The sequence below is a fragment of the Lepidochelys olivacea genome, assembly GCF_965140295.1.
Source record: "Lepidochelys olivacea isolate rLepOli2 genome assembly, chromosome: 13".
NCBI classification, from domain to species: domain Eukaryota; kingdom Metazoa; phylum Chordata; order Testudines; family Cheloniidae; genus Lepidochelys; species Lepidochelys olivacea.
Genome location: NC_140423.1, coordinates 31574246 through 31601459, shown reverse-complemented (window position 1 = coordinate 31601459; position 27214 = coordinate 31574246). Strand labels below are relative to the sequence as shown.

The 27214-nt window shown below is 51.0% G+C and overlaps 1 protein-coding gene across 1 annotated transcript in view; it reads right to left on the bottom strand.

Annotated features, from left to right (window-relative positions):
• The window catches only part of LOC311529429 (fer-1-like protein 4), a gene marked incomplete at its 5' end in the record, with an annotated part of 104810 nt that overhangs the window by 61165 nt on the left and 16431 nt on the right, over nt 1-27214 (bottom strand). Inside the window, 15 exons of the mRNA XM_084645404.1 lie at nt 53-153; nt 1403-1523; nt 4229-4427; nt 5373-5481; nt 8782-9164; nt 9808-9994; nt 11410-11593; nt 11923-12082; nt 13836-13920; nt 16038-16100; nt 16665-16796; nt 17963-18023; nt 18924-19085; nt 19226-19267; nt 19995-20086. Coding sequence (XP_084501530.1) covers nt 53-153; nt 1403-1523; nt 4229-4427; nt 5373-5481; nt 8782-9164; nt 9808-9994; nt 11410-11593; nt 11923-12082; nt 13836-13920; nt 16038-16100; nt 16665-16796; nt 17963-18023; nt 18924-19085; nt 19226-19267; nt 19995-20086 — 2081 coding nt within the window. The remainder of the gene's footprint in view (nt 1-52; nt 154-1402; nt 1524-4228; nt 4428-5372; nt 5482-8781; nt 9165-9807; nt 9995-11409; nt 11594-11922; nt 12083-13835; nt 13921-16037; nt 16101-16664; nt 16797-17962; nt 18024-18923; nt 19086-19225; nt 19268-19994; nt 20087-27214) is intronic.

Here is a 27214-nt window from a genome sequence, read left to right as displayed (position 1 = left end):
CATGCAAATAAAGAGTTCAGAAAGAAACCAAAGGAAGCAGAGACTCATTAACCTGCATCCAGCTACAAACTCCTCCAGCACCTGCTTGAGTCTGTCTTCTGCTTTAGATTTTGGCCTCCTCAGGAGTGTCTCCACGTCATACAGTCCATGTTCCTGTTGAGACAAGCGCCATGTTCACATTATCCCTGGGTGCAAGTGCAGACATGCAGCAGGGAGAGGAGTGCCTTCGTGTCATGTCCCCAAAGAATTTGCCTAAAATAACCTTGGGGCCCCTTTGCCAAGAGGTAGCAAATGTTAGGGCCTTGCAGGTCAGCTTCCTGTTGGAGGAGAATCAGTGATATGGAAACCAGATATATGAGTGTTACTTGTTATATTTACACTCTATAAACCAGTCCTGGAACAGAAGTGGTCACAAATGGCACATATGGTCACAAATGGCTCTTTCAGATTTCCCAGCCCAAACACCAATGCCCAGTTCCCAGGAAGCAACTGTGCCCTAAGTATTGACTCCAATTAGAGAAACTAAGGCTGAAAACAAATTCCTTTGTGGTTCGCAACAGCTCCCCCAAAGAACCTGTATCACAAAACACAACAATGCAGCACGTTTCCAAAGATGGCAGACTGCTCGCACGCAAAGAAAGAGAATGTGAAAGACCATGGAACAGCTCATCCAGCTCCCACCATCTCAATATTGCACATGCTGTACTTTTCATGATCAAATGCACGTGAGCAGTCAGGGCTCAATCCTGCAAGAGGCCCTGACTGCAGTGGGGGAGGAGGGTATTAAACTCCTGACAGATTAACGACACATGCTTTGGGCTTCTGATTTTCTGTTTTAACTGATAAACACCAATGAAATACCCTGAAAAAAAATGAAACCAGTGTTTTTCCAATGAACGCTGGGAAAACACCAGAAATGGTTATTTGTATCTAAGAGCTTGACTACAGCAACCTGTGGCTCATTAATTGGCCCATGTAGAACCTGCTTGTGCACACTGAAGTCTGCCTAGAGCACTTTAACGTAGTGCTGTTTGAAGAAGTGCTCTGTTAAAGCTGTTTGAAGAAGTGCTCTGTTAAAGCACTTTAACGTAGTGCTGTTTGAAGAAGTGCTCTGTTAAAGCTGTTTGAAGAAGTGCTCTGTTAAAGCACACTGCAGAACTTTACAAAGAGACTGCACTCTCGGTATACGCTATTGCCAGGAGTCACGTATGTGAGATACAATCACTCGTTACAGTACATACAAAGAGAAAGCCCCAAACACCCCCAAATATTGGACATCTACGTAAAACTCAAAAATTGCTAAAAATAAACCTCAAAGAAATCAGTAAGCCCAAGAAACAGCGACAGGAGGAAGCAGTGCGAGGGGAAGCAGTGGGGTCTCCCAGTCACTGCGATACTTTACCAGGCGCTCTGCTATTTTGACAATCCAGTTGGAATTGTAGAGCCTCCAGGTGTGATCTTCCCAATAGCTCCAGACATACACACAGGGCTTCTCATGCAGCATGGGCAGGCAGCTGTAAGAACTAAGAGCAGGAGGCAGAGCAGGTTACAATGCACACTGAGAGACTGAAGCAGCCTCAGAGCCACCCTAATACATGTCAGTCGCTTTGGGGAACCAAGCCATGGGATGCATGGCTCTGCTGCTGCGGCCTTAGCTCCAAGAAAGCAGCACAGTGCTGAGAACAGAGGCCCAGATTCACAAGGGACGTAGGCGTGGTGACGCTGAGCATTGCAGCGCCGAGCTCTCAGGTGCCTAGAAAATCACAGGAACATACTGGGATCCACAAAGCCTGAATCAGGCACCTGGGCTCCCTGTATAATGCCTGGGGAGAAACAGGTGCCTTAGAATGCCATTCACAGCAGTCAGTATGCTAGGCAGGAGCTGCTTGGACTAACCAGTGGAAGATGCCAGCTATAGGAGTAAGTGCTGAGCCCCATCCCGCTCAGAGAGAGAAGTGCCTAAGTCCAGGCTGCAGGGAAGCTCCTCTCTGTGATCCAGATCTGGGACGTCAGGTCACCCCAGGCGCCCAGGGCGTTTCTTGTGAGAATGAATCAGGTAGGAGCCTAAGTCCACACAGAACAGCCGAGGAGGAGGGGCGCCACCATGTGATAATGGTTAGCCCAGTGGTTAGAGCACTCGCACAGGATGTGGGAGACCCACCAGAGGGGATAAAAGGATTTGAACCAGGGTCTTCTGGTGCTCAGGGGGCTGCTCTAACCCCTGTGCTGTGGGATCATCTGATGCGGGGCTCTGTCAGTCTCTCCTGTGAAGCTGTTCCACTGGGGACAAATCCTTAGCGTCACTGGTCCAGAGCGAGAGAGAGAATGACTCTATAGCCCAGTGGCCAGGGCACCCATGTGAGGTGGGAGACCCAGCGTTCAGTCCCCCCCTCCAGTGATTTTATAATGCACAGTGGAATAACATCAACAGGAGAGATTAAGGAGCGCCCCACATGAGAATGACCCATAACTGACCCCTGAGCGGGGTGGGACCCATGTTCAGACCTCGTTTTCCCCCTGCTTCAGCAGACAGGGCAATTGAACCTGGGTTGCCCATATCCCAGGTGACTGCCCTAACTACAAAGTTAGGCACCTCCTCTAGGCAGATTTTGCATGGGACCCGACCCAGCAGGTGACCTCTGAGTAACCCCCACATATCAGGCCCCACGGGCGAAAACTTATCTTCTCAGATTCATGGATTGCTCTGGGCTTCGGCAGGAGACAGGTGTCCGAATGCCTAAAGGGAGGCAGCAGTGCGCACACCCAGAGACAGAAACGCAGGTGCCAATGGAACTTTTACCCCGAAGACTTAGGCACCGAGCGAGTTTAGATCCTACAGGGTTCAGTTGGGGTTTTGTGGACCTCAGTGGAGTCTAAAACTGGGACTTAGGCACCTAAGTTCATGATCAAGGAGCTGAAGTACCTTTATGAATCTAGCTCAGAGATCCTGCCATATGGGCTGGATGCAAGGGCTGATGCCGTGCTTATGGCAGAGCCAACCCCAACAGGTTTCAGAGTAACAGCCGTGTTAGTCTGTATTCGCAAAAAGAAAAGGAGTACTGTGGCACCTTAGAGACTAACCAATTTATTTGAGCATAAGCTTTCATGGTTAGTCTCTAAGGTGCCACAAGAACCCCAACAGGGGAGGTCAAAGAACTCCTCCAGGGCAGCCTGGAATGACCCTCATAGCTGGAACTTGTCTTACACGATGACTTCATCAAGACCCTAGACACTAAACCTTCTTTGGGGGTCAAGCTTGTCTGGCCACTGACACTAGACTCTGGCACCAGTCTTGAACCCCCAACAGAAAATCCCATAGGCAGGAGGAGGGCTGCATGAGCACTTCCACCAGCTGGGGTTTGGAGTTGCTCTCTAAAGTGCAGCGTGCAGATGGTGAAGCCCCAGCATGCAGAGCAATGCTCAAGGCTGTGTCTCTCCCTGCAGCAGAAAAGGCACTGAGCATTCTCCTCTCTCATGGACATTGTGCCATCGCAGGATGAACACAGTTTGAGACAAAAGATTTGTCCTCTGCCATACCAAACGAGTAAAAGGAGCCTCAACAGAACAGGATGAAGCTCAGTGGAGTCTAAGATGGCCTAACCCACCCAATAAAATGGGAGAATAGCCCCATGAGGCCAGGAGAAGTGGGAAAGCGACTGAGTTCCTCCTGGTGTCTATGGCAGTCAGCTGGTCTGAACCCCCTCTGTGGTGAAGGCTCAACTGACACTGGTGCCTAGACAGCTCCAAAACCAGATTAGAAGAGCTAAATTCCTGTCTTTTGTCCCATAGCAATCATCTCCCTGACCATTCGGGAGGATTTCCTGTACCAGAGACGCACCACAATCCTCCATTCCCACCCTCAGTTGGAACACTTCATATCCGGCATTTGAGATGCTGAACACTCAATGTACCCAGCATGGCATTTCTGCCACCATAGGCAGAACCTCTGCTCTCCTGGGGAGAGTGGCCTTTAGCTATCTACGTATGGCATCTAGGGCTGGGGGATCCAAAGCACTTAGGCCCCAAACGTTCATTCAAATCAATGGAAGTGAGGAGCCCCCAACTCCTACTGATTCACTAGAGAATCTCGCTGGCTAGGTGGAACATGATCAACTATGAGCCCTACCATCCACACCCATGTACCTGTTAATGCCTTATGGGATGAATAAGAGTCCAAAGCACCTTTGCGAAGGGGCTGACGTGAGCGAGCACCATGAAGAGGACTCACCTGTCATATTCGGTAGGCTCTGGCCTTTGGCTTTCTGTCATGGATTTATTCTGTAAAGTTGGACTCGGGGCCATAACTTCAATATCCAGCTCCTCGTCTGAACTGGGATCCAGCAAAGGCTGTTTGTCTTCAGGCCCTTCTCCTTTCATACCTTTCTTAGGCATTTTGGTCACAACCTCTTCAGCTTTCCCATAGTTCCCTTGCAAATACATGTATTGTTCATATTTTAAACTAAATATCTGCCGTAGCCTAGAGGTGACAGACTGCTACTGTCCAGCCACTGGAGAACTAGAAGCAAGTGCCAGTGTTCCTGACATTAGAAGTGCCTTAAAGTCCAGCCATCAGAATATGGTGCATACAAGCTGGAGACTCTGGATGGCCAGACATGCACTCCTCCTAGACTCTTCAGAGTTCACAGTTTTACTATAGGGAGGCTTTTGGCCCCCTGACACTCTCACTAGACTCAGAAGGACCCAACCCAGCTCAGCAGCTTCCCTTCCTTCTCCCACCCAACCCACTCCATGTGGGAAGCAGCAGCAGCAGAAGCTGGCAGGAGCCTTTGCAGCTTCCTAGCCTCATCATTCGCTTAACTCTGAAGTTTGGGACTTTGGACTTTTAAAAAAAAAAAATCTTTTTCCATGGGTTGTTTCCCCAGTTGCCCCATCCCTCTGATGCCCTCAGCTGTCTGGCATCACTCCACAACCATTCTGCTTCTCAGCCGCTCTCTCTCTCTCTCCCTCTCCCTCCACTCCCCTATTTCCCCCTCCTGCTCCCCTCCCTTATTCTACAGTCCCTTCTCACCATCCCTCTTCCCTACTCCCATCCTGACTGTGTCCCCCACGCTGAAACCCTAACTCTGGAATGTTCCCCAGGAATTTGGACAATCTCTAATCCATTTTGAAAAGGCCTGAGGTAGCTAGAATATTTATCTCCGTAAGCTGCACCAGGAATTTCCACCCTGTAACCTCGAGGGTGCTTTTAGCTGTGACATTCATGTTGTGCAGTTTTGTGTACCTGTTAGGGCACTTTATAGCCAGAACTGTGAACTAATCTGGCTGGGAATTAATATATTTTGATGAGTCTCAAAAATATTTTCATTTTGTTCCTTCTAATTCAAGAAAACAGGAGCATCAGAAACATTTACCTATTGAGATCTCAAAATGGACTGGCTTGGAGCCTATGGAGGGGTCCATCATAGTCACCTCAAAGAAGGCAGCATAGAGGAGGAATTCTTCCTTCACTCCCAGCGAGTTCTAAACAAGGAGACACCAATCAGTCCAACAGTCACAGGGGTCATGTCAAAAATAGTCCTAGGCAGAGCAGCGGGCCCTGAGGTCTGAGAATGGTTACTGGGTCTCGGGCCTAGGGCTGACATGGCCCTCACACAGCAGCACCTGCATCTCATGGGCCACGAGGAGTGGCTGCCTTGACTAGCAGGACCCGGCAGAGAGGAAAGAGCTGCTGCAGAACGGTGTCACCAGTTATCTTTGAAAAGTCATGGAAGACGGGAGAGATTCCAGAGGACTAGAAAAGGACAAATATAGTGTCCATCTAGAAAAAGGGAAATAAGGATAAACTGGGGAATTACAGACCAGTCAGCTTAACATCATTCTGGGACTGTTGCAAAAAAGCGAACATCATTCTGGGATGCAGGAGTGTTGTAAGCAAGACAAGAAGTAATTCTTCCGCTCTACTCCGCGCTGATTAGGCCTCAACTGGAGTATTGTGTCCAGTTCTGGGTGCCACATTTCAGGAAAGATGTGGACAAATTGGAGAAAGTCCAGAGAAGAGCAACAAAAATGATTAAAGGTCTAGAAAATATGACCTATGAGGGAAGATTGAAAAAACTGGGTTTGTTTAGTCTGGAGAAGAGAGGGCTGAGAGGGGACATGATAACAATTTTCAAGTACATAACAGGTTATTACAGGGAGAAGGGAGAAAAAATGTCCTCCTTAACCTCTGAGGACAGGACAAGAAGCAATTGGCTTAAATTGTAGCAAGGGCAGTTTGGGTTGGACATTAGGAAAAACTTCCTGTCAGGGTGGTTAAGCACTGGAATAAATTGCCTAGGGAGGTTGTGGAATCTCCGTCATTGGGGATGTTTAAAAGCAGGTTAGAGAGACACATCTCAGGGATGGTCTGGATAATACTTAGTCCTGCCATGAGTGCAGGGGACTGGACTAGACGACCTCTTGAGGTCCCTTCCGCTCCTATGATTCTACGATCCCTGAGGCTGTGGCAGAGCAATCGCTCTATCTCCCAGAGCTCAGGCCTGGCCCTCCCCTGGTTCAGTGCTCATGTGACGCCACAGGGGAAGCCCGAGAGGGTCTAAAGGCTAAGGTGCCAGTACACGACTGTCATGAATATACAGGGAAGGGTAGCCACCTTTCTGTAGACAGTGCTATCAAATCCCTCCTGGCCAGAGGCAAAACCCTTTCACCTGTAAAGGGTTAAGAAGCTAAGATAACCTCTCTGGCACCTGACCCAAATGACCAATGAGGAGACAAGATACTTTCAAATCTGGATGGGGCGGAACCAAAGGGTTTGTCTGTCTGTGTGATGCCTTTGCTGGGAACAGATCAGGAATGCAGACTCAGAACTTCTGTTAAGTTAGCAAGCAATCTAGCTAGAACATGTGTGAAGTTTCCTTTTGTTTAATGGCTGGTAAAATACGCTGTGCTGAATTGAATGTATATTCCTGTTTTTGTGTCTTTTTGTAACTTAAGGTTTTGTGTAGAGGGCTTCTCTATGTTTTGAATCTGATTACCCTGTAAGGTATTTACCATCCTGATTTTACAGAGGTGATTCTTTTTACGTTTTCTTCGATTAAAATTCTTCTTTTAAGAAACTGAATGCTTTTTCATTGTTCTTAAGATCCAAGGGTTTGGGTCTGCGTTCACCTGTACAAATTGGTGGGGATTTTTATCAAGCCTTCTCGAGGAAAGGGGGTGTAGGGCTTGGGGGGATATTTTGGGGGGAAGACATCTCCAAGTGGGGTCTTTCCCTGTTCTTTGTTTAACACGCTTGGTGGTGGCAGCATAGGGTTCAAGGACAAGGCAAAGTTTGTACCTTGGGGAAGTTTTTAACCTAAGCTAGTAAGAATAAGCTTAGGGGGTCTTTCATGCAGGTCCCCACATCTGTACCCTAGAGTTCAGAGTGGGGAAGGAATCTTGACAACTACTGATGGACTCAGCTCTCTCTCCTCATGTCACTGAGCCAGATGGAGGCTTCCCTACTTCCCCAGCGCTTGATGGAGACATGGAGCTAGATAGCAGCTGGCTGGCTCAGGCTGAGGGCGGGCAGGATGGGAATGATGCTTCTTAGAAGAGGGAAGCCTACTAGAAGTTCACAAAATAGGTGACAGAGGGTGTGTACAATGATCGTCCGGGCCAGTGGTGAGGGTCCCTGGGGTGGGGGGAGGGGCCAGCACTGAGGCCCCTTGTCCCCCGGGTTCCAGGGGTCCCCTTTCCTCCGAGTTACAACTTTATTTACCCTGTGCTGAGCTCATAGCAGCCTCACCCACCCCGCTGACACAGAGGCTCCAGAACGGCAATTGCCAGGGCGCGTGGCAGGGCTGCTCTGCTGGTCGCAGTGGGAGCATGGCCCAGCGGACTGAGTGCCCTGAGCAACCTGTCCTGCATTCACTCCACCAGCTTCCCACAGAGCGGCAGGTGTGTAGGTTCCAGCAATGACAAGGGTTTAGCGAGCGGGAGGTAAGCTCAGGAGAACACTCTGTGTTGGGGGCAGGGGCCTTGCCTATTGCGCCCAGTCCCAATGCAAATATTCAGTTACTGCACTGGCTTTCTGTCAGTGAAAGGCCTCCAGAGGGCCCTGCCTGCAACGGGCAGCCAGAGCTCAGTTTCTAAAAGCAGAGCATCAGAGATGCAGACACGGGACTGGCCTCCGCCAAAGCCAGATGTGCCGACTCCGTGGGGGGTGCTCAGAGGCTGGAGCATCCGCAGGAAAAGATAGTGGTGCTCCGCACCCAGCAGCCACAGCTGTGCCCCGGCCTCGCTCTTCAGCTGATGGGGGCATTGCGCTGCCGCCAAACCGCTGCAGGGCGGCTCGGTTAGGGGCTTGCGGGAGGGTGGAGAGTGGCGGGTGGGCAGGGGCCTCAGGGAGGGAGCAGAGTGGGGGCGGGAGGAGGTGGCGTGCGGGCAGGGCCTTTAGGGAAAGGGGCGGCATGGGGGCGGGGCATCGGGCGAAGGGGGATTGAGCACCCCGGGGAAAAGGAAAAATCAGCGCCGGTAGCCGAAGCACTGCACAGTAATGGACCCAGCCGCAAGGCACACCTACAGCTTCCACAGCACACACTCCCTTGGCATAGGAAGGGCCCCTCTGTATTTTAGCTTGGGTCTCTTCATTTGGGGCCCTTCTCATCCCACATACGTGTACACTCCGAGTGGCACTGCAAGAACAGCAGGTGTGAGTGACTAGTTACTCCGGCGCCAGCATGTTTACACACAGCTCTCAGCCGGTGTGTAAACCTGAAGTTCCTGGCCCCTTCCCTGGCCCCTCCCTCAGAATGGCCCATCAGTCCCTGGAGCGCCCACCTCTGGGAGCGGATGGAGCTCCTCCACCTCCACAGTGACCTCGCTGGGCTGCTCTGCCTCCTCGGGGCTGCCAGCCTCGTCCCCATCTCGCCTCTGGCTCTGCTCTTTGGTGCTGGCCTTGGATTTCTCCTTGGCCTTTTTACTCTTCTTCTTCTTGTTCAGTGTCAGTTTGCTCAGGGTGCCCCTCAGAAGCTCCTTGCTCTTGCCATCTACTGCGCTGGGGCTGCTGAAAATCTCCATAGAAATGGCTAGGAGGATGCGGCCGCGATAGAATATGCCCTCCCCCAGGCCCTCGTTCAGATCCTTGTGGACATCCCGCAGAGCTGAGTTCTGGGGAGAGCCATACAGATTCACCCAGGCTGGGCCAAAGGTGGGGTTAAAGCCTGCAGGGACACAAATGCTTGCAATCAAATGGTTCAGGATTTGCCTTCACTGGCAGGTACACCTCCAGAGAGAGAGAGGTACACCTCCAGAGACAGACAGACATCCCACCCACTGACAGACCTGGGCGGTTCACCACAGACAGACATCCCACACACACACTGACATGGGCATATCCCCATAGACAGACACCCCACCCACAGACAGACACTCCACCTAGACAGACCTGGGCCGTTCACCACCGATGGACACCGCACCCACAGACAGATATGGGCATATCCCCACAGACACCCCACCCACAGACAAACAAGGGTTGTTCAGCACAGATAGATACCTCCCCACAGACAGACCTGGGCAGTTCACCACAGACAGACAGCCCACCCACAGACAGTCAAGGGCTGTTCGCCACAGACAGCCCACTCACAGACAGATATGGGTGGTTCACCACAGACAGACCCACTCCCCACCCCCTAACAGACCTGGGCACTTCAGGACAGACAGACCTGGGTGTACCCCACAGATAGAGGCATACATGACTGTGGCAGGTACGTGGAGTGGGGATGGGGGAGCAGAATCATATTTGACACTCGAGGTGCTGCCCAGATAGCTCCATGGCAGGGGACAGGACAGAGGCGGGTTCCTCACCATTCCTCCCAGGATCAGATATCTGCTGCAAGTCAATGAAGTGCGTAGCGAGCGCCACGTCCCCAATGTTTGCATCGTCTAACAGTTGGATTTTTATTTTTCTGGCAAGAGGAGGGAACATCTCAATGAAGCTGATCTGCTCGTTCCATTCTGGTTCTGCAGTGTCATTTTCCACCGAGGTCTCCCCCTGGGGCAGAGGAAGGCATGAGGACTGCACAGCGCACCGCTAAAGAACTCCAAGTGGCTTCAAAGCCAGCCACAAGTTCAAGAGAAATCACTGAGGCATTCTGGGAAAATCTGGATTCCCCATTAGTGTGTGGCTCTGTTCTGACCTCATTGCAAATGCGAGGAGAGTCATTCTAAAACACTGGTGAGTGGCAGCAGCCGCCAGGGCACAGATGCTGCATAAACCACCCTCAGCCAGCTGCAGGAGCTGAGCATGGGGGAGCTCAGCGTACTGGAGCACATGCAGGCCAGGCTCAGGCAGGAGCACTCACAGCTGAGCAAGAGTCCGCGCGGAAGGGCTCCAGCCCTCTAATGGCCAGAGCCAGCCTTGCCATGTGGAGTTAAGGGGAGGGGGAGGGGGATGGCTTGTTCTGGAGGGGTAGGAGAAAGAAGATGTAAAATGGGGGAGAAGTAAATGTCATGTCCTCAGGTGCTGTCCTGCTCCAAAGAGAAGCTATACAAAGGCCCCGTGTTTATTGTCCCACTAACCTTAGATCAAATGACTCAGTTTATAAGAAAAACAATGGAGCTGCTCTTCCAGCCTGCACCTCTCTTACCTAGCCTGTATTTAGAGCTGTGCACAACAGGAGAGCGCTAGCTTCAAAGCTGGGTGGACCGCAGCTCCTGTCCTCTCGTGCACCTTGTAATCAGTCTCTGGGTTTAACAGGAGCGAAGCATTTCCTGAGGACTCTGCACCACACTACAGGTGTGAGGGAAAAGCTGTGCAACCATGTGACTGATTAACAAAGGCTCCAGGCCTCAGGGCAGGACAGAGTCACAGGGTGGAACAGCAGTCACATCAGTCTCTGCGGGACAGAGACTGGGGCTGTACAGGACGGAGCTGGCTGGGCAGTTTCAGTGCATCCAGACACCATGGAACACACCCAAGGGAGCCAGACATGGAACAGTCCGTGTGATTTCATCCTTGGGATTTCTTTTGAGCTTTTTCCTATACTCAGCAGTGTGAGGAGTTCTAGAAACGTCTGTGTCTGTCTAGGTCTGATAGCCAAGCCACCTGGACTATCACAACAGGCTGGAACAGGAGGTCCTCAGAGTCTGGGCTGCAGCATCAGTATCTCATCGACAGCTCCTCTCCACAATGAGCCTATGCAGGCTCAGATTCTCCCTAATTACATGACTTTCCTGCTTTATTACTGGCTCATGCTGCTGCTAACCATATGCTTATTCAAGCTCTGATTGGCGCAGACTGTTTGTCCAAGTTTCAATATGCTCCCTACATCCATTCATATGCATTTCTGAAATAATGGCTCAACTGCACAGACGACAGTGATGTGGGGCTTAACATTCAGAAACCAGAGGGTCTGCTCAGGCCTCCCGGTGGAATACAGAGGCCCAAATGCCCAAGCAGAGACTTACCTGTTGCCCAGCAAATGAGACCTGCACATATGGATCAATGAAAACTTTCTTCTCGCCCACAATCTTTGAGAACCCCCCCATGATTCCAGCACTCATGGTGGGCAGGCCCTCGGCTCGGTAAACCTTGATGCAGATTTTGGCCCACGGTCTCTCAGCTGGGACTCTCTTAGGCAGCAGCAAGTTCCTAAAAGAAATAATCATTGTTCTACTGGTCACAGTAAATCACCACAGCAAGACAAAGCCCAAGAACACACGAAATGTGGGAACTGCTAGGCCAAGGGCCCATTTCAGCTGGTCTCCTATCTCAGACAATGGCCTGCATCAGGGGCTTCAGGAAATGCAGCGACTCAGCCCCAGCCACGCCACCGGTGAGTGCTGGAGGGTGGCTCCCCCCTGCCCCCCCCAAACAAGCCCCTCTCCCCCCATCACGGAGGCCTGGGGCTCCACACACACACACCCCGGGGGGGGCTGCATAGGGCCCCAGAATAGCTAGGGACGGCCCTGCAGACTTACTTTTCAATGTCCTCATTCTGGCTGCTAGAGGAAGTGGGCAGGGAGCCCATTATATCACCTCGTGCAAAGACAGAGACGTTACACTTCACAAATCCTTTCACTCCTGCCCTGGTGTCCTTTGGGTCATTGATAACAGCCCACTTCTGAAAGAACCTGTGATCTAAAGAGATAAGGACAGGGACTCTGAGCTGCGAATTCCTAATCACACCACTGCCAATTCTCCAAGAAACTCTAGCTCTGCACTTCTGAAATCAAAGATGCTACTGTGCTGGAACCAGCGCCCTGGGAAACCCCGACCGGGTTTAAGATGGGTAATCCTGGATAAAATGGCTCAGATATTTAAGTATGAAGTGTCACAGGCGTTGACTTTCCAATGTCCTGGGGGGTGCTCCACCACAGACCCTGCCCCTACTCCACCCTTTCCTCCCAGGCCCCACCCAACTCCACCTCTTCCCACCACTGCTCCGCCCCTCCCCGCCCTGCCACTTCCCGCCCCCTTCTCCCAGCACACCCCACCCTCACTCCTTCCTCTCCCTCCCAAAGCTTCCTGCAGCTGCTAAACAGCTGATCGTGGCGGGCAGGAGGCAGGGGAGGTGCTGATCAGTGGGGCCCGCTTGCGGGCAGCAAACACTGGGGGGCTAGTGGGGGAGCTGATAGGGGGACTGCCAGGGGGTGCTCAGCACCCACCATTTTTTCCCAGGTCTGGAGTACCCACGCAGTCAGCACCTATGTGAAGCATAGTTATTGAGGCGCTGATGGGAATAGAAGTTTTACTTAATTAAAGACTAGAAGATTTGACCCTCCAACTCTCTTTCAAGAGGAAGAGCTGCCCAGAGCTCCTGTGCCTGTTTATTTTCCTTTCCTGCCTGCAGTGGCCCTGATATACCTCAGAAGTCTCAATTTTTCTCTCAAATTTAAAATGTGGAATTTTCTTGGTGTTTGGTTTTAAATATTCTCCTGTGAGAACCGCCACTCAGTCACTGGAGTGTTGTGTTTCGGAGCCTTCTGGAAAGTCACTCGCCTTTAAACTGAAGTGCAGTGTTGTCAACTCTCATGATTTTGCCATGAGTCTCAGGATAATTATTGCTTTCCTTAAAGCCCCAGCTGCTGGAGTGAAGTGGAGATGTGGTGATTTCAGCCTTCATTCTTAAAGAAAAATGAAGGTTCTAGCCCTCGGGGCTGTGGAGAAAGCTTCAAAATGTGACCCCAGTGCACCCTAAAGGCTCAAAAAGCAGAAGGCAAAGAAAAAGACCACCCCATCTATTATTATAATCTCACTTTTAAGTCAATCTCATGATGTTTGGTGAGCCTGATTCATGATTTTTGAACATTTGGGATTGGCAGTGCGGTGAAAGTGACCTGGAAGTGTCAGATTCTAGGCTATTATTTGCAGTGGGGTAACACCCCTAGAGCCCCAGGCAGGTGCAGCATAAACTCACGGGGCCTTGGCCTAGCAGGACATTTCCAAAATTTAAATGATCTATCCCAAGCTTTTGGTGAACTGCAAAAAAGTGATAGAAGGTCATCTAGATTTTTCTGCAACTGGTTCAATTGTTATATTCAAGAGTTAGTAACAAAGTAAAAATGTACATTAAAATTTTAAACCTAACCAGTGTCCCTTAGGTGAATTGACACAAGATGTCAGAACATTTTAGTATTACAGCTGAGTGGGTCTAATATTTATTTAATTTTCTTTCTTTATATAGGAATTTGATACAGTGCTCCTATCAGATAATAATTTCTAAGTTATTATCTGCAAAAAAACAAGATTTTTCAGGTGCCCAAGCAGCCCCTAGAATCATAGTTAAAGTTCCCCTCCCCCCAAAAAAAATCTGAAATGGTGCCCCTCAAACAATGTGGAGGGATAAAACAGGGAAGCGAGAGCAGCAGCCCCAAGGCTCTGCACACTGTACCTGGCTGGCTGTACACTGTCTCTGTGTCGATTTTGAATGTTCCTATGCGTGTTCCCAGGAACGGGATCGTCTTTGAATGAAAAACCTGCACATAACACACAAATGCATTTCAGCCGCTGAACGGCATGGCTGTCAACAGGGCGGAGTGCAGCTGCTCAGAGAGGAATGGGCAGAGGGGACAGGCTGCTACGAACAGAAGGATCCTGCAAGCAGAGCTCCGCTTCATTGGCACAGATGGCTGCATGCTTGTCGGTGGCACAGAACAGATGAGACACACATGCTGCCCAGAAGCTGAGTGACCTCCCCCAGACATTAGGCCAGTCTCCCCACTGGACTGGATCAAAGGCCCAAACCAGCCAACCTTTCCCTCATGTCCAAACTGACCCTCTCCTGAGCCAAGGCCCACACCAGACCGACCACCCAAGGAGCCCAGGCCAAGGCCTGAGCCAAGCTGACTTCTCCCCTGGGCCCTAGACAAGCTGCTGCATGTGCCCAGACCCGCCTGAGGCCTGAACCGTGCCAACCCCGCTCTCATGTGCGGGCCCAGGCTCAAGCCAGGCTGACCTCCCCAACAACTGCAGGCCCAGTGAGGCCCACATTGACTTTTCATGTGCCTGAACTGACTGCATTCCTACCCATGGGCCAAGGCCTGGACTGAACTGAGCCAACCTCTTAATCCACGGCCAGGAGGAGGCCTGAGCTGGGATGGCATCACTCCGGTGCCAAGCCAGGCTGGCCTCTCCTTCGTGACAGGGCTGAGCACATTCCTTTAAGGAAGGGGTGCCCTGCTTGGCCACGGTTGGAGGGCAAGCAGGCTGCAGTGGAAGAAGAACTAGCATCTCTGGTCTCCAGCCTACGTTTCAACGAACAGGTGCTGCTTTTAACCCTCTTATTATAAAGAGCCTCAGGTGAGTCTTCTGAGCTTCAGGCCGCAGAGTCTTTCAAGGGCCTGATTCTCCCCTGCCTTTCCCTTGCGCTGGCATTTATACACGTGCCAGGGTGGCCGAGTCAGAAAGCCCCTCCTTCCCACCAGCATGTTACACCCCTCTGCAGGCCAGGGGACAGGCAATGGGAACCACTGGCTTCAATCTCCATCTGACTGGGACTGAGAGCAGCTCATGCCCTTACTAGGAGGAGCAAAACTGCTACAAAATGTCAACTCCTCTCCAAGAGACAAAGTGGGTGAGGTAATATCTTTTATAAGCTTTTCCTCAGGTCTGGGAGAGGTTCTCCGAGTGTCCCAGCTACATGCCAGGTGGAACCGATTGTTTAGCAGAATTAGTTAGCTCATATTCTAGGACCCATTCAAGGTAGAGTGCCCCGTGACCTTTCCTGGACCAGAGGAAGAGCTCTGTGTGGCTCGACAGCTTTTCTCTCCCCAACAGAAGTTGGTCCAATAAATCTATTACCTCACCCTCCTTGTCTAATATCCTGGGACCGACACGGCTACAACTACACTGCGACAAGTAAGTACAGCCGGAAATGGAAAAATGAACTGGGGGAAAGAATCTGAGCACATTTCTCCTGATATTTTACTGTGAGGAAGGGGCGCTTGGTTCTCCCTTGGGGGCTCAGTCAAGGCTGGGGAGGAACTCTCCCTTGGGTCAGTCTCAGCTGGAGGGTTAGGTAACCCCTACGAACAGTTGTGCTGAAATAGCTTAACGGTATAAAACTACAACTGGCATTTGCCAAGCAGATGTAACCCTGTGGGGCACTATGAAAGCAGGAGACTGACAAACTGCGTGCAGTGGGGAGAGCGACGTGATCGGATGCTGTGGCCCAATCAGTACCAACACGTAAGATGTAAAGTGGGTTACAAACTGCTATTGATTACAATGGGCTTTGGAGCAGACCCTATAGCTACACATATAGCCCGTGTTACCTACAAGGAAGGCAGCATTGTCTACTGGCTAAAGTAAGAGATGAGAGTCAGACCCCTTGAGATTTATTTCCAACTCTTCCACTGACTTGCTGTGTGATGCTGGACAGGTGCTTTAACTCGTCTGTGGCGCAATTTCCCCACCTGTAAAAGGAGGGTAATACTGGTGCCCTAACTTTGTACAAGAGCCTGAAGAACTCCAGGTGGAAGGTGCTGCCATAAACACACACACACGGCACCTCAGTGCAGCACGTCAGTTGTTGCCATTACACAGATTCTTGCCAATGTGACTCAAAGGGGTGCGGACAGCAGGGCATACTTACGGAAATCTCTATGAGTCTGTGAAATAAAACTTCCCTTGGTTCATGAAATTCAAACACAAAATACTGCAAGAGAAGAGAGAGAAAACTGAGCAAAGCGCTCCCATCGCAACCCCAAGATTGGACACAGCCATGTCAAGTGTATCTTGAATGAGGCTCAGCAGCTGTGGAGGTGCCGCGCGCTCCGCCCGACCCTGGTTGGGTACGGGCAGGGCCGCGCGCTCCGCCCGACCCTGGTTGGGTACGGGCAGGGCCGCGCGCTCCGCCCGACCCTGGTTGGGGGTGGGCAGGGCTGTGCGCTCCGCCTGACCCTGGTTGGGGGTGGGCAGGGCTGTGCGCGCCGCGTGACCCTGGTTGGGGGTAGGCAGGGCTGTGCGTGCCGTGTGACCCTGGTTGGGGGTAGGCAGGGCTCTGCGCGCCGTGTGACCCTGGTTGGGGGTAGGCAGGGCTCTGTGCGCCTTGTGACCCTGGTTGGGTGTAAGCAGTGCTCGTGTTGTGACTCGGGCTGTGGAGAGTAACAGCAGCACAGCCTGCTCTCAGCCACACGGCAGTGTCCCTGGTCCCTTCTTTGCACCTGTGCAGGTGGCTCTGGACACTCTACCAATAAGATCCCTGGCCCACCACACGTACCTCATTGTAAAAGGGGCAGTTCGTTGACTTTTGCGTTGCTGTGTGCCTTTTCTCTTCTCCAACCTTCACCACCACAAAGGGGTCAATGTTCACCCCCACCAGCTTCTGGGCTTCAATAACATTGATCCCGATCTGTGGAAAGACGGGAAAGGAATGCACTGACGGGTCCTTTTGAAGGAGCTGGGAGTGCCACCAATGAGAGGAAAGCTCGCCTGTTTCCTTCCTGCAGCCAGCTCTTCCAGAGACACAGCCCACCCGTTAGCCCATGACCCTTCACTGCTTTTTAAAATGCCCTGCGCTCATTAGCATCACTTCCCGCCTTAGACATGTGACGGCATGCTCAGGAGGAGCAGGACAAATGGGAAATCAAAGACGACAATCCAAGTTACCTTTCCACCCCTAATATTCTAGGCGTTCCCTAGAGTGTCCAGAGAAACACTGTAAAATAGCCAGCGGTTAGAGAACCGTAACATTTACAGCCCGAATGGGCACTGCCCCTGCAGCACGGTCAAGCTGGCCTGGGAGTGATGGTTCCACTACTGAGTGGCAGTGGGGCTCAAGCCAGCTGCGTAACCTCCTGGGGCCATGTTCATTGCTGGGATACAGTGGCATCTCCGTGTGTCTGTTTGCTCGTCCCTAAGATGGGAATGAAAACTCCTGCCAGGTGGGCTATGAGGGCCAGTTAATATCTACACTGCACTTGGAGGATGCAAAGAGCTACAGAAGCACGATTACTGTTGTTATTATTAAACAACAGGGCGCTGTTTAACAGCTGAGACAGCAAGAGGCTGATGGGTCTCCCCACATTGGGTTCACAGTTTCTAATCTCCCTTAAACTCATATCTAACTTTATAGCCCAGTAAGAATCCTGGCTCACACTGTTCAAAGGATGCATTCTGGAACCAGTTCCATCCCGTGCAGAATGTTCACACAGACTCTCAGCCTCCGCATGGAGAAACCCCACCAGCAATGAAAGGAAATATCGACACCCATCTGGGCCCGGCCAGTGGGGTTGGAAATGTAGGCGTTTAAGAGCTTATACATCAGACGAGGAAAGGAGAGCTCTGCTGAGGCCAGTATGTGATTAACATGGAATAGGAAGCAGGGATGTGGCAAAGAGGAACTGCCGGACTGTTCCTTGGAGAGGGCGGAGGGGCAGAGACAATGGCGGCCTGCCTGTCTGTTACACATTGAAGGGAGACACTCGCCTGGCGGTTAGCTGCCCTGACCATAGCAGACCTGGCTCAGGGCAGGGATCCAAGGGGAGGCACATGACTTGCAGGTCTTCAGTACAATACCTGGAAGCTTTGTGGTCTAGGAGTGGCAAACAGGTCCCACTTGCAGAGGCGTCTGGAACGGCTGCAAGGGAAACAAACTAGCTGAGTTGGCCTCTAAGCAAAACCCTCCTGTAACTTACTGGGGTTGCAGCCTGCACACGCGCAGAAGTAGCGTCATTGCCCACTGGCACTGATCACCCAGTTACGCCCCTACGGTGGAGCGGTAATGGCTGGAGACCAAGGGCCCATCAGCTAAGACACGAGCACGGGGAAAGGGAACTCCAAACACTCCTCCCAGGCAGCCCCAGCAATTCCAAGCAACCACCCTCCATAGGTGGCTCAGCTGGAGGCTCTATGAAGAGGCCACATTTCCCCAAGGGCACCATCATGTCCTGCTACTGGAGAGCAGAAACCCCACAGCCTGGCTGCACACACAGACACAGGCTGCAGGCAGACGCGTAGCCAGGGGGAGCGATCCAAAAAAATGGCCCCACCCACTGCGGCGCTGTTACTCACCCAGCGGCCGGCCCTCACTCGCGCCGGCTGTCCCCGGTGGCACGGACGGTCCCGCTGCCGAAGACCCGGAGCGAGTGAAGGTCCCGCCACCGAGGTGCCGCCGCCGGGTGAGTAAAGGTGCCGCAGTGGGTGGCACCTCTTTTTTTGGATCGCTCCCCCTGTTCCCTCAACCGGGGAAAATTTAAAAGGCGCCAAGACATTGACAAGGCGCCACTTGTGCTCAGAGGGGGAGCGGCTGCTGCCCCGCTCCCCCCCAGCTACGCTACAAGCTGCAGGAAGGGTAAACAAGGCTGGACTGAACCCCCAGGGCCCTGTGGGTAAGACTCAGCTCCTCAGAGTACCCCAGCACAGTGGGGATGGGCCCCGGGCCCGGCTGTGTGGAGAGACCCACACCTTCACCAAGCGAAAGGCCATGCAGAGCACTGACCCTTGCCGGGGGGAGAGAAGAGGAGCATGTGCCAGGTACCTCTTGACAGGGCTGAAGACGATGCCCAAGAACTCCATATCAGACTCATCGTCGTACTCCTCCTCCTCCTCCTCCTCATCACTCTCCAGGCCCTTCACCAGCTTCCTGCCCAGTGCCGTGGCCTTCCTATCCAGCTCATGAGCTCGCTTCACGTCAGCTGTCCTGGAAACACATACATACTTGTCAGCCTCGTGTGAGGCTGCCCTGGCAAGAGCAGGGAGTCAATCAAGGAAGCATTGCTTCTCTGATCCCCGAGCACCTGCCCATTGCTCCGAGAGGGCACAGCCTCCCAGGGTACTTACTGCAGCTCCTCGAATCCAGCATTGCGGATAATTAACTCGGAGCTGCAAGACACAGAAACACTAGTCAAAACAGCGAGCCCGTTATTGCTGTTCACCAAACACATGCTTCCGAGTCTGCTCTCGCTTTAACTGAACTGCTCTCTGTTGTAAGGCCTTTGTTTTCATTGCAGAGACTGCACAGACTCTGTACAGCATAACTATCTGGCCACCTCCTTACTCCACACCCGCCGCTGTAACCTCTGAGCTCCTCAGGTCAGAATTTCAGAGCAAAGACAGCCATGACAACTCCCTCTTATGACTCCTCTGCACCCACACCACATTGCCAGTCTGTGTGCCATCTTGCACAGCCTCTGGGGATTGCCAGGACCAGTACTTACTTACCCCTGTCTCCACTGTAACCCTTCGTCCCTTCTCACTTTGACTAGTGCCTTTCCTACTTGCATGGTCTTCTGCAGGGCAGCACGGACCAGCCATCACTGAAGGGAGGTGCAGGCTATCCGCCCAGTGTTGAAAAAGACAAGGCTGCAGCTCTGTTGAATGCTGACACCTACCCCATGCCTGCCAAGTGGTTTGCAATCCCACGTCCCGGTGAGTAGTCTGGACTTCTGCACTGATCTTACACACAGCTAAAACAGTTATGTCTGACCAGGCAATCTGTCTCAAACCATCCCACTAGCACTGTAAAAAGCCACTGCAGACAGGCCCTAAGGGAACAAGGATGGGAGTGCAGAAGCAGCCTGATTTTTTCCTCTTCCATTATTTTCAGTACCTGTCTTTCATCTGGTAGACAAAATCCTCTTCATGCCATGTACCCGCTGAGCCATCAGGAGGCTGGTAGCGCAGATCTAGCTCGATATAGATCTAGGAAGGGAAAGAGCAACATGCATGAAGGGCACAGCAGCCAGAGACTGCCCAGTGACACACCAAAGGGGAGGAGAAAGGACATTACAAATAAGAAGGAAAAGTGAAGAAAGCTGTCAAGGGCTTTCCTTCCTGACTGGCCAGCGGAACAGGCAGCCTGGCTGTGCAGAATCCCTGTCTGATGGTTCAACAGACGATACTGTACTTGCCCAATACCACTTCCAGCCACAGCTCCCTGCAGTTTCCCAAACCCAGGGACAAATGGAAACTAAGCTAAGCTCAGGTTTCCAAGTTTAAAATGCACCATTAGCAGCTTTCCCCCATGGGCTTGGTGCACAGGCTTTGAGGGGTTGTGCAAACTGGGAAATGAGAGAGGGTCCCAGGGCTTGGTCATGACCAGCTAATATGGCTTTAACCATTACTGTCTTTGCCTTCACTTGATGCAAAATAGGGTTGAAAATGCGCTAACGAAGTTAGCGAATCTGTTCTAAACCGCCACCTAGGGGAGGTGGATTTAACCAGCAATGCTGTTACATAAACTTCACCTGCAGCTCCCGGAGGTCAAAAGAGGGGGCAGCTTTGCCACTGACATCAGTTGGAGTGGGAGCAGGAATGGCACTATGGCTACAATTTTCAGAAACAACCAGCAATTACTCAGTTTGGGGACATCCAATCAGAGATATTGCAGCTCCTATGGACTTCATTCAGCTGTGGCTCTCTACACCTGAAAGCTGAGAGAGATCTTCTCTCCACAAGTGAGAAAGAGAAGGAAAGTATGCTCAGGTGGTAGAGGCTAGAGCCCTGCATGGGACAATTTTTTAAAATCCCTCTCCCATCCCGCCCCACTATGCCCATTCCCACCTGCTCTATCACTGTTTCGTGCATTTTTATCCCACTACCACCTGCAAAACCTTAGTCCCCTCAAATCCTTCAAGACAGACAGATTCCCCCATGCTACCAAAAAAAAAAAAATACTGTCAATTAACACAGAAGCTCTCAGCCAGGGGTCCGGAGCCCACGGGGGCTGTAAGCAGGTTTCAGGGGGTCCGCCAAGTAGGGCCAGCATTAGACTCACTGGGGCCCTCGGCGGAAAGCCAAAGTCCCGCTGCATGGGGCTGAAGCCCAGGCCTTAACTTTGCCACACAGGGCTGAAGTCGAAGCCTGAGCAATGTGGCTTCACGGGGGGCTCCTGTGGCACGAGGCCCCAGGCAGTTGCCCTGTTTGCTACCCCCTAACTCCGGCCCTGGCTTTTACAAGCAGAAAACCGGTTGCTGTGGCATGGCTGGGCCATGGAGTTTTTATAGTATGATGGGGGGGCCTCAGAAAGAAAAAAGTAGAGACCCCCTGAATTAATAATTAATATATATATAAACCGAATTCAGACATAATTTTTACCACAAAAAAATCACATCTTGCTTAAACCATGTAAAAAAATACTTTAACTTCTTGTTATAATAGACATCAAATCTCTTTCTTCCCTCCAGGAACTTGTCTAGTTCTTTTTTGAACCCTGTTATAGTCTTGGCCTTCACAACATCCTCTGACAAAGAGTTCCACAGGTTGACTGTGTGTTGTGTGAAGAAATACTTCCTTTCGTTTGTTTTAAACCTACTGCCTGTTAATGTCATTGGGTGACCTTTGGGTCTTGTGTTATGTAAAGGAGTAAATAACATTTCCTTATTTACTTTCTCCACACCAGTCATGATTTTATAGACCTCCATCATATCCCCTAATCGTCTCTTTTCCAAGCTGAAAACTCCCAGTCTTATTACGCTCTCCTCATACGGACACTGTTCCATACCCCTAATCATTTTTGTTCCCCCTCACTGTTTTTTTTTTCAAATTGTAACGTTTCTTTTTTGAGGTGGGGCAACCAGAACTGCAGGCAGTATTCAAGATCTGGGCATACCATGTATTTATATAGTGGCCTTGTGATATTTTCTGTCTTATTATCTATCCCTTTCCGAACAGTTCCCAACATTCTGTTTGCTTTTCTGACCAGCTGCTGCACATTAAGTGGATGTTTTCAGAGAACTATCCACAATGTCTCCAAGATCTCTTTCTTGAGTGATAACAGCTAATTTAGACCCCATCATTGTGTATATATAGCTGGGATTATGTTTTCCAATGTCCACTACTTTGCATTTATCAACGTTGAATTTCATTTGCCATTTTGTTGCCCAGTTTTGTGAGCTCCCTTTGTAATTCTTCCCCAGGGCTCCAGCAGCAGGGCTCCGGGGACGGGGCTCCGGTCACCGCTACCACCCTGGGCCCTTTAAATCGTCCCCGGAGCCTGCTGGAGCCCTGGAGAAGCAGTGGCAGGGCTCTGGGGACAATTTAAAGGGCCCAGGGCTCGGCCATCGCTACCACCCCAGGCCCTTTAAATTGCTGCCCCAGCCCCGCGGGCTGCTACTTCAGGGCTCCGGCAGCAGGGCTCTGGCAGCAATTTAAAGGGCCGGGGGCTCCAGCCGCAGCTGGGAGCCACAGGCCCTTTAAAGTGCGCCTGGGGAAGCCGATCCACCCCGGTATGGCACACCAGCTCTTGCCGGTACGCTGTACCGGGGTGTACCGGCTTACTTTCACCTCTGATTATAGCTCACGAAAGCTTATGCCCAAATAAATTTGTTAGTCTCTAAGGTGCCACAAGGACTCCTTGTTGTTTTTGCTGATACAGACTGACACGGCTACCACTCTGAAACCAGTATTATTGAGTAAGGTTAAGATTCTGTCAGGTATTTTTAGTAAAAGTCACAGACAGGTCATGGGCAATAAAAAAAAATTCACAGAAGCCTGTGACCTGTCCTGACTTTTAATAAAAATACTTGGGGGAGGGGCAAGGGAGAGACTAACAGTCAAAGCGCTGCCGAGGGCCGACCTCTGGCAGCTGCTTCAGCCCGGGGGCCGCTGCTCCAGCCCTGCTGCTGCAGAATCCGTGACTTCCGTAACCTTCATGATTAAATCATATCCTTATTATTGAGTCTTCTAAATTTTATAACCTCTCTAAATCTCCTCGAGCATTTCAGTCTCCATCAGCATCCTGGTCAGGTGGCCGGCAGTATATTCCTAATGCTATATTCTTTTTATTCAAGCATGGAATTACTATCCATAGAGATTCTGTGGCATAGTTTGATTCATTTGATATTTTTACTACATTTGACTCTACTCTTTCTTTCACATATAGTGCCACTCCCCCACCAGCACAACCTCCTCGGTCATTCCTATATATTTTGTACCCTAGTATTAGTGTGTCCCATTGATTTCCATCATTCCACCAAGGTTCTGTGATGCCTATTATATCAATATCCTCATTTAATACCAGGCACTCAATTTCACCCATCTTAGTATTTAGACGTCTAGCATTTCTATATAAGCACCTAGAACATTTGTCACTTGTTAGCTGTCTGCCATTATGTGATGTCACTGAATGCAACTTTTTTGCATTTGACAGTTTCTCGCCAGTTCCTACTTGTACTTGATCATCTTCCAGCCTCTTCTCCTTACCAGAATATAGAGAATCCCCATTAATAGATCCTCCCCTCCGGGACGTTTCTGTGAGAACCATGTGCACCTCCACACAGGGGTGAAAGTGGGCCAGTACGGTGTACTGGTAAGAAGCCGGTACTGGCTCGTACACAGCGGATGTTAAAACACAGCTGTTGCTGCCCCTTCCCCGCCCCCCGACAGGAGCAGGGCAAAAGGGGCAGTTTCCCCGGGGCCAGCGATTTAAAAGTGCCAGGCTGGAGTCAGGCAGCTAGGATGGGCTGGCTGGGGGAGGCTGACCCCAGCCCCGCCCCTTCCGCCTGAGGCCCTGCCCCTTCCGCCTAAGGCCCCGCCCCTTCTGGGGCCCAGAGCTGGGCCCCCTTACCAGAAAGAAGTTTATATTACTTTCACCCCTACCTCCACACCTAGCAGAGGAGCACACAGGAAATATCTTCAATCAAGTCAGCGGCTGGAAAGCAGGAGAAGGCCCCGTCTGACCTATTGGTTCTCTGCAGGTGAAGGTGTTGCAAGCCACTACTTTTTTCAGGATCCTACCACCTTAGACTGCAGAATTTCAGCTTTCCTTCAAAAAAGGAAGACTTTAGCCGAGTGGTTCTCAACCTGCAGCCACTTGTGGCCCGATCAGCACACAGCTGCGGGCCATGTGACATGCTCAGGGCCGTACAGATAGTATATATATTGTGTGGATGCAGCCCACATAACAGAGAGCTGCCTATGTGGCCCACGATGGTAAACAGGTTGAGAACCACTGCTCTAGCCCATATGGTTGCAATATAAGACTTCAGAACAGGAAGCAAGTGATATCACTGCATATTGACAGTTGACTGTAGATGGCTGTGTTTACTTGTAAGTCTTCCTGTATACCTGTGTGCTGGCAAGTGGGTAATGAAGTCTTACAGTGACATGTGACCATGTCACCTGAACTGGAATCTATCTTTAACCTGGTGCTTTTCCATTTAGAAGGAGGGGTGGGAACCCAGAGAGGGACAAAGGATTCCCGCCTTATGCAAAAGATGTATAAGGGGTGGAACAGAACAAGAGAGACTGCAGTCATGAGAAATCCCCTAGCTACCACCTGAGCTGGAAAGAGGACTGTTTCAGGGAAAAGGATTGTGCAAAGACTAGGAAGGTGTCCAGTCTGTGAAAGAAGCTTACTGAAATATCTCTGAGGGTGAGATTTTTATCTGTATTCAGTTTTCTTACTGTATTAGGCTTAGACTTGCATGTTTTATTTTATTTTTCTTGGTAATTCACTTTGTTCTGTCTGTTGTTACTTGGAACCGCTTAAATCCTACTTTTTGTATTTAATAAGTAAAAAGTGATTTTATTAATTAACCCAGAGTATGTATTAATACCTGGGGGGGCAAACAGCTGTGTATCTCTCTCTATCAGTGTTATAGAGGGTGAACAATTTATGAGTTTACCCTGTATAAGCTTTATACAGGGTAAAACGGATTTATGTGGGGTTTGGACCCCATTGGGAACTGGGCATCTGGGTGCTGGAGACAGGAGCACTGCTTAGGCTGTTTTCAGTTAAGCCTGCAGTTTTTGGGGGATGTGGTTCAGACCTGGGTCCGGGTTTGTAGCAGGCTAGCGTGTCTGGCACAACCAGGCAGGGCACTGAAGTCCCAAGCTGGCAGGGGAAACAGGCTCAGAGGTTAAGTCTCAGCCCATCAGGTGGCTGTCCCAAAGGGGGTTTCTGTGATCCAATCTGTCACAATTTCCTCCTCGTCAGAAGGGTGAGAGCGTTTTTCTTCAGGGGTTTGGTGTGCTTTGCTTTGGGACTAGCCTTGCATGTAGGAGGAGAGAAAGATAATAACAAAGAGGAGGAGAACCAGAAAAAAGCTGTCTTGGCCTAAAGCTTCAGAGGCAGTGGGACAGGAGCTGGGAGTGCCACACTGGGATAGGAATGGCTTTCTCCACAGTCCCTTGGGATAAGCAGCCTGACCCCAAATTAACATGATGTTCATGAGAACCTCTGGTCAGAAACAGAGATCCTGGTTGCTGGAGGGAGACACAAGGCCAGGCAGACCATCAGTGTCCATACGGAGAGGCATAGCCCAGGGTGGGAATTTCAGCGTTTGGATACCAAGCTGACAGGCATCTCTTGGAAGTGCAGGGTACGTGGCTGCAGAAGCCTGGTGTGAGGCAAACCTCCAGCCATAGCAGGGCTGCTCTCTCAGCTGCACTGACCTCCCATCCAACAGAGCCTGCAAGTGACTCAGCCCTCAGGCATGCGGCAGCAGCCTACGCCTGAGCAGAGCCTGGGTCAGCTGACCCCCAGACTCAGATATTTCCCCAATGCCAGAGCTGCAAGTTAGTCCATGCAACAGCACTACCCAGCCAGGAACCCTCCTGTGGCCTCACTGTGAAGCAGACTCTCTAGACTCCCAGCCTGCTCCAGATCCGGTTCCTTTTCCTGGCCTGATCCCTGTTCCAGCCTTGCCCATGTCCTACCCTGACCTTGCTCCAGCCCTATTACTGACCTGCTCCACCCTGCATCCACCTCCTGACCCCCGGCTCTGACCTTGGCCTGCATCTGGACTCCAGCTATGGTACTGATTTGGCTTGTCCATGGACTCTAACCACCCGGCTTCAACCTCTGCTCCAACCATCAGGCCTGACTGCCTGACACCCATGCCTGACACCAGGGAGAAAGGTGGAGAGTTTCTGGGATGTGAAACCCTTGCAAACTAGCAATGTCCAGTGTCTCGCCAAGGATCCTGTTAAAGCTGTGAAATACACACCAGCTGTTAAAGAGCACATGACCACTCAGACCACATGGAGATCGCATTGAGTGGTATACGTAACACTATATCACAGGCTGCTTCTGGAACAATCGGCTTCAGAAAGTCACACAAGACACCTTGGCTTTCTGAAGAGGACTTTGATAGATGAGCGAAAAAGGCAGTACACAAGCAGGGAGCTGTCTGTAAACCTAAACAGTTGAAAGGCATTTTCCAGGCCTTAGCACAACATGACTGTGAGATCTGTATCAATTCCCTGGCCGACAAAGCAGAGGACAGCCTGAAGTATAACAACCTGTCCTGCCTACAAAGCTATCGCGAACCTGGCTGGCAGCCATAAACATCTTCTAACATCCTCATCACAAAACCAGACAGCTCTCCCTACTCATTATCCAACGAGGACCTGGACAGATGGAAAACACATGATGAAAGCACACACCTGCCAACAACTATCCAGAGCGATATGACCTGGCTAACCATACAGCAGCACACCCAGGGATGAATACTGATCCTCCATCGCTCGAGGAAGTACAAAAGGCCATCCAACAGTTATGGAATCGACATGCTGCTGGACCTGATAGTATTCCACCTGAGCTGCTCAAAAATGCCTCAGAAACAGTGAGCATTGGCCTGCATCAACTGTTCTTAAAAGTGCGGGAATCAGGCCAAGTGCCAGCAAAATGGAAAGACGGCATCATAGCATCCCTGTACAAGGGTACAGGATCTTACACCAAATGTGGCAACTACCGGCTAATCCCATTGCTACAGTCGCCGTAAGGGTCTTCACTCACGTCCTGCTTGGTAGGATGCAGCCACTCCTTGACAGACATTGTCATCCACAACAATCAAGTTTCACTGCTGGGCAGTTGATAATGGATGC